Source organism: Coregonus lavaretus (assembly GCF_964263955.1).
Source record: "Coregonus lavaretus genome assembly, chromosome: 26".
Taxonomy (NCBI): domain Eukaryota; kingdom Metazoa; phylum Chordata; class Actinopteri; order Salmoniformes; family Salmonidae; genus Coregonus; species Coregonus lavaretus.
The window spans coordinates 40,672,083-40,678,267 of record NC_140013.1 but is presented as its reverse complement, the minus strand read 5'-3'; the positions used below and the strand labels follow the sequence as shown (position 1 = coordinate 40,678,267).

Here is a 6,185-nt window from a genome sequence, read left to right as displayed (position 1 = left end):
TCCCTGTTTTTGCAGGTTTTCGCTCTCAAAAGTACACCTTTTTAATAGCAAAACAGCACAATTGGATGTTCTATGTCCACAACAATGTTTAAACCCTATCAGGAGAGCATTTCTGAGGTCTGGGAAAAATGGAGGACATTTAGATTTTGGGGTGTAGTTACCTTTTAAATGCAAGCGTGCACCAGGAAGAGACCTTTAATATGCGGAGGCAGTGAAGAAAAGTAGAGGAAGATGAGTCAAGGGAGGAGGGGAGTGGTGAGAGTAGGAGATATGTACCAGTACAGAGGGATAGGCAAGAAAGTTATATATGTTTCAGTAAGATTGGATTTTTAGCGTTCATAGCAATGGTTATTAATTGTACTGCAGGGATGGAACGCAGGTTGTGGTGGCAGCTGCAGAGACTTGGGGGTGCCAGACTTGACATCAGAAGAGTTACAGGGAGTGTTAAGTGGTGATGTCTCATCATTTCAGGTTGAGGGCATGAGGTGGGAGTGAATATATTAAAATAGTGGAGAAGGGTGGGGTTAATTATTAGTAATTATTTTGAATTTTATTTTTCAAGAAAAAGATTAGGGAGCTATACTCCAATCTAGTAGGTGGCAGTAATGCAACAAATTGGATGCCAACCGCAGTTAACCTGTCACGGTTTCGGCCGAGGCTGCTCCTCCTCCTTGTTCGGGCAGGCTTCGGCGGTCGTCGTCTCCGGAGTACTAGCTGCCACCGTTCTATGTTTCGATGTTTGTTTGGTTTGGTCTGTTTTGTACACCTGTTCATTGTTAGTGTTAATTATGTGTCCTATAAGTTCTCTTGGGTTTGGTCATGTGTTGTGTGTAATTGTTCTTTGTCAGCTTGGGATGCTAGCTCATTTATCTCTCGTATTTTGTTTTAGAGAGAGTGTCCGCACCGTGTGCGCATTTTGCTTTGCCTAGTACCCGGTGTGCGTAAAGTTCGCTTGCCTGCCGGTTTGTGTTTAGCCGTGTGGCTTGTTTTTTCGTGTCTGAACTAAAGACGGTTGAACGAAGTATCTGTTTGTCCTGCGCTTGATTCCCCACCACATCCACGCTCATCGTGACATAACCCTCATCGAAGAAGAAGAAGAAGCCTTTGTCTGTAATGGATATCAAGTTTTGGTACATTCAACAGATAATTGACATGAATGTTCATGGCTTTAGTGTCCACTGGGTAGTTTGTGGCGGCAGAGCTGCAGGCTCCACATTTCCATCACTCTGATTGTTGATCCATGTCCCAGATGAACTTCAGAGTCACGTCCTTCATCCGCTCCTCATAGACCTGGTCAAACCTCTCACTCTGGGCCACTGTGAACATGTTCTTCCACTCCCCGATTTTACCTGTCACAGCACAACCAACACGTCATTATTCAGAGTAAGAGCATTATAAAATGGTTTATATGCAGTTTATTTACAAACAGTTTTTTTTCCCAATCTCAGGCCCATATTCACGAAGCATCTCAGAGCAGGAGTACTGATCTAGGATCAGGTCCCCCATGTCCAAGTGATCTCATTTATTATGATCTAAAAAGGCACAACTGATCCTAGATCAACACTGGTATAGAGACGCTGTGTGAATACAGGCCCTGACCTTTGCGTAGGAACTGCCCCTTTTTGAGAATGTCCTCTGGTATGAACTCGTAGTTGGCCTTGCGGTCGTGTTTCATGTTTTTGAACGTGGCTTTTTCCACTATCTTGTTGATGTCTGCTTCAGTCAGGTCCCGCTCAAGGAAGCGGCAGATCTTCAGCACGGCTGTCTTCAGATCCTGAGAAAGGAGGAACATGTCCATTAAAGATGGAACCCTGTGCCTGAGGTTGGTCAAGTGGTGAAGTCCACTGCCCTCGGCGCACATGCAATCCCCTGCCTGTGTGGGATCACACGCCGGCCCCACAGCACTTCTACACACTATGTCTTCTGTCTGTCTCCCTCTTCATTTCATGTCCATCCTTGTTAATAAAATTGGAAAATTTAGGCCAAAAGATTGGGGATAGGCAAGCCAGGCTGGTTGGTTGTCTCTAGCTAGCTACCCAGTAGAGCAGAGGTCAGAGGTGTAAGATGAGTCTGTAATATCTTACCATGATCATGTCCTCATAGGTCAGAAACAGGATGTTGTACTGGTCTCTCTTACTGTGCCACTCTCTGATGTGGTCAAACCAGGACGAAGCGCCAACTGTAGGGCAATAACATGGTCATAACAGGCTGCGTCACCAAGGTCATTACAGTATTCATGGGTTGGTCAAAAGTAGTGCACTATACTATATAGTGAATAGGGTGACATTTAGGACGTAGCCTGTCAGGGTTATAACAGGCTGTTTGCGTCCCAAATGGCACCCTATTCCCTATATAGGTCACTACTTTTGACCAGAGCCCTATCGGCCCTGGTGAAAATTAGTGCACTATGTAGAGAAGGAATATGGTGCCATTTGGGACCCAACCATGGTGTTATATGAATGATGTCTTTACTCTACCATTCCCTGCTAACCACTGGTCCAGAAAGTCCTCGAAGCTCTTTGGGGTCTCAAACATGGCCCAGTTAATACACCAGTGATAGTAGGAAATCACGTTGTCCTTTGGGTTCCGCATCACATAGATCATCTGAGAACAAGAGAGACATTTACAGCCCTGTGGGCTCTGGTCAAAAGTAGTGCACTATATAGAGAAAAGGGTGACATTTGGGATGCAAACCATACAGTGGGGCCTCCATCTTCCCCTCCTCTGCCTACCTTTGCCTTCTTGTTCCTCAGGCCTGGGGGCATGAGTACGGGGGTGAGGTGGGAGGTGAATAGCCGCGGGTTGGGGCGTAAGGAATAGTCAGGGCGTTTTTCCATATACTCCAGCCATGGCATCATCTCTAAGTTGTTGGGATAGACATCACCCATCTCTGACTCACAGATAGAGGTGATGATCTGCTGTGCCCAGATCGTTCCTACAGGTCAGCATCATGAAAGGTGTCAGTCATAGAGCTCTTGGGAGCGACATGGTTAAAGGGGATTCGAAAAAACAACGAAGCAGTCCCCCTGCCAGAGCTGAATGGGCTGGAGTAAAACAAGCATTAAGACAGTTGAACTATGTCTCATGAGAAATGTATAAGTTATATTCCCCAATTGGTAGTTACAGTCTTGTCCGTACGGACTCGGGAGAGGCGAAGGTCGAGAGCCATGCGTCCTCCGAAACACGACCCTGCCAACCCGCACTGCTTCTTGACACACTGCTTAACCCGGAAGCCAGCCGCACCAGTGTGTCGGAGAACACACCGTACAACCGTGCATGCGCCCGGCCCGCCACAGGAGGCGCTAGAGCGCGATGGGACAAGGACGTCCCGGCCGGCCAAACCCTCCCTTAACCCGGACGACGCTGGGCCAATTGTGCGTTGCCTCATGGGTCTCCCGATCGCAGCTGGCTGCGACACAGCCCGGGATCGAGCCCTGTAGTGACGCCTCAAGCGCTGCAGTGCCTTAGACCGCTGCGCCACTCGGGAGGCTGAAGTTATATTTTTCAAGAACAATAGATATCACTCATTTAAAATTCCAAAGATGGATGTTCCAATCCCGGATTGTGCCTTTAACTTTCTAAAAGGCTGTTTTTATTCTCTCTACCTGTGACAGGTTTCTCTCCTCACTGATGACCAAAACAAAGCAGGTTTCTCTCCTCACTGATGACCTAAACAGAGCAGGGCTCTCAACCTTTTTCATGTCAAGTACCCCCAAGTATGAAGTGTCTGGACCATCTCAAACGCTGTTTATCCATCCAGTAGATTTGTCACTAACCTGACTTAGGGTAAGTGACCAGAAAGATGTCACTGTCCCGGATCTCAAAGGTCTGCAGGGAGTCAATGTACTCAGCGGTTACCAAATCCTTCGCAAAAACATAGTCCTTGTACTTGACCAGGTCATCGGTGAGCCCCTCCATAATAATGATAGTTTTGTATATATATTAGTATCTACAGTGGATATGAATAGCTATGCTGCAAAGAACCAAATGAAGTTGGAATACAGCACGTTTAGACTTTGGAACCTGTGATAAGGTTCACAGAGTTATTAGGAGGAGGGTTCACTGACGTTGCAATAAAGCACACTCCTGAGTCATCATTCTAACGCTACGACATGTTACTGAAGTTTAAACACAGTAACTAACTCCACTCGGTGCAGTCAGTCAACTACTCCTCTTCTTCGTGCATGTAAAAAGACAGACTGAACCCACATACAGTGCAGTCGGAAAGTATTCAGACCCCTTGACTTTTTCCACATTTTGTTACGTTACAGCCTTATTCTACAATGGATTAAATTGTTCCCCACCCCCCACCCACATCAATCTACACACAATACCCCATAATGACAAAGCAAAAACAGGTTTTTAGACATTTTTGCAAATGTATTACAAATAAAAAAACTGAAATATCACATTTACATACAGTGAGGGAAAAAAGTATTTGATCCCCTGCTGATTTTGTACGTTTGCCCACTGACAAAGAAATGATCACTCTATAATTTTAATGGTAGGTTTATTTTAACAGTGAGAGACAGAATAACAACAAAAAAATCAAGAAAAACGCATGTCAAAAATGTTATAAATTGATTTGCGTTTTAATGAGGGAAATAAGTATTTGACCTCCTCTCAATCAGAAAGATTTCTGGCTCCCAGGTGTATTTTATACAGGTAACGAGCTGAGATTAGGAGCACACTACGCCGTGAAGGACTGAAATCCTGCAGCGACCGCAAGGTCCCCCTGCTCAAGAAAGCACATATACATGCCCGTCTGAAGTTTGCCAATGAACATCTGAATGATTCAGAGGTGAACTGGGTGAAAGTGCTCTTTGGCATCAACTCAACTCGCCGTGTTTGGAGGAGAAGGAATGCTGCCTATGACCCCAAGAACACCATCCCCACTGTCAAAACATGGAGGTGGAAACATTATGCTTTGGGGGTGTTTTTCTGCTAAGGGGACAGGACAACTTCACCGCATCAAAGGGACGATGGACGGGGCCATGTACCGTCAAATCTTGGGTGAGAACCTCCTTCCCTCAGCCAGGGCATTGAAAATGGGTCGTGGATGGGTATTCCAGCATGACAATGACCCAAAACACATGGCCAAGGCAACAAAGGAGTGGCTCAAGAAGAAGCACATTAAGGTCCTGGAGTGGCCTAGCCAGTCTCCAGACCTTAATCCCATAGAAAATCTGTGGAGGGAGCTGAAGGTTCGAGTTGCCAAACGTCAGCCTCGAAACCTTAATGACTTGGAGAAGATCTGCAAAGAGGAGTGGGACAAAATCCCTCCTGAGATGTGTGCAAATCTGGTGGCCAACTACAAGAAACGTCTGACCTCTGTGATTGCCAACAAGGGTTTTGCCACCAAGTACTAAGTCATGTTTTGCAGAGGGGTCAAATACTTATTTCCCTCATTAAAATGCAAATCAATTTTTAACATTTTTCACATGCGTTTTCCTGGATTTTTTTGTTGTTATTCTGTCTCTCACTGTTCAAATAAACCTACCATTAAAATGATAGACTGATCATCGGCTTAGCACCTAAAACCCTCACATTACAGTCATTTAGCAGACGCTCTTAGTGAGTGCATACATAATTTTTTGTATTTTTCATACTGGCCCCCCGTGGGAATCAAACCCACAACCCTGGCGTTGCAAACACCATGCTCTACCAACTGAGCTACATCCCTGCCGGCCATTCCCTCCCCTACCCTGGACGACGCTAGGCCAATTGTGCGCCTCCCCATGGGTCTCCCGGTCGTGGCCGGCTACGACAGAGCCTGGATTCGAACCAGGATCTCTAGTGGCACAGCTAGCACTGCGATGCAGTGCCTTAGACCATTTTGTCTTATTTTGTCTTTTTACATTTCATGTCTTATGATTCACTTAGGTAAAATGAATTCGTTTTCTAACAAGTTTAATAGATTTAGTTGATTTCCTACTAAGTTCAATACATTTTTGTAATTAATGTCTGGATTCCGTGATTCAGTCCGCAACACCTATTTTATAGGGCCCTAGTCCATGAACTTGTCGTAAGTCAACATAGGAAATACCAGTCTGAATACGCCTGATCTTGTCTGAGCTCGGAAGCTAAGCAGGGTCAGGGCTGGTCAGTACTTGGATGGGAGACCGTCTGGGAATACCAGGTGCTGTAAGCTTTTTGTTCCACTAGAGCGTACTCTTGTGTCATGG

At 45.7% G+C, this 6,185-nt stretch overlaps 1 protein-coding gene across 2 annotated transcripts; it reads right to left on the bottom strand.

Moving 5' to 3' along the window:
• Window positions 1-1,095: 1,095 nt before the first annotated feature.
• Window positions 1,096-4,027, bottom strand: LOC311101768 (amine sulfotransferase-like). Of its 2 annotated transcripts, none has more exons than XM_084142952.1 (6): window positions 3,777-4,027; window positions 2,733-2,935; window positions 2,478-2,631; window positions 2,085-2,179; window positions 1,600-1,774; window positions 1,096-1,349 (listed from the first exon to the last, which is right to left on the bottom strand). In XM_084142952.1, exons 1-6 carry the CDS (start codon window positions 3,916-3,918, stop codon window positions 1,222-1,224), a joined length of 897 nt encoding a protein of 298 aa, XP_083999078.1. In that variant the 5' UTR covers window positions 3,919-4,027; the 3' UTR covers window positions 1,096-1,221. The 2 variants fall into 2 exon arrangements, with proteins under 2 accessions (XP_083999078.1, XP_083999079.1); XM_084142953.1 differs by having other exon boundaries at window positions 2,478-2,604; window positions 3,777-4,026.
• Between the last annotated feature and the right edge of the window lie 2,158 nt (window positions 4,028-6,185).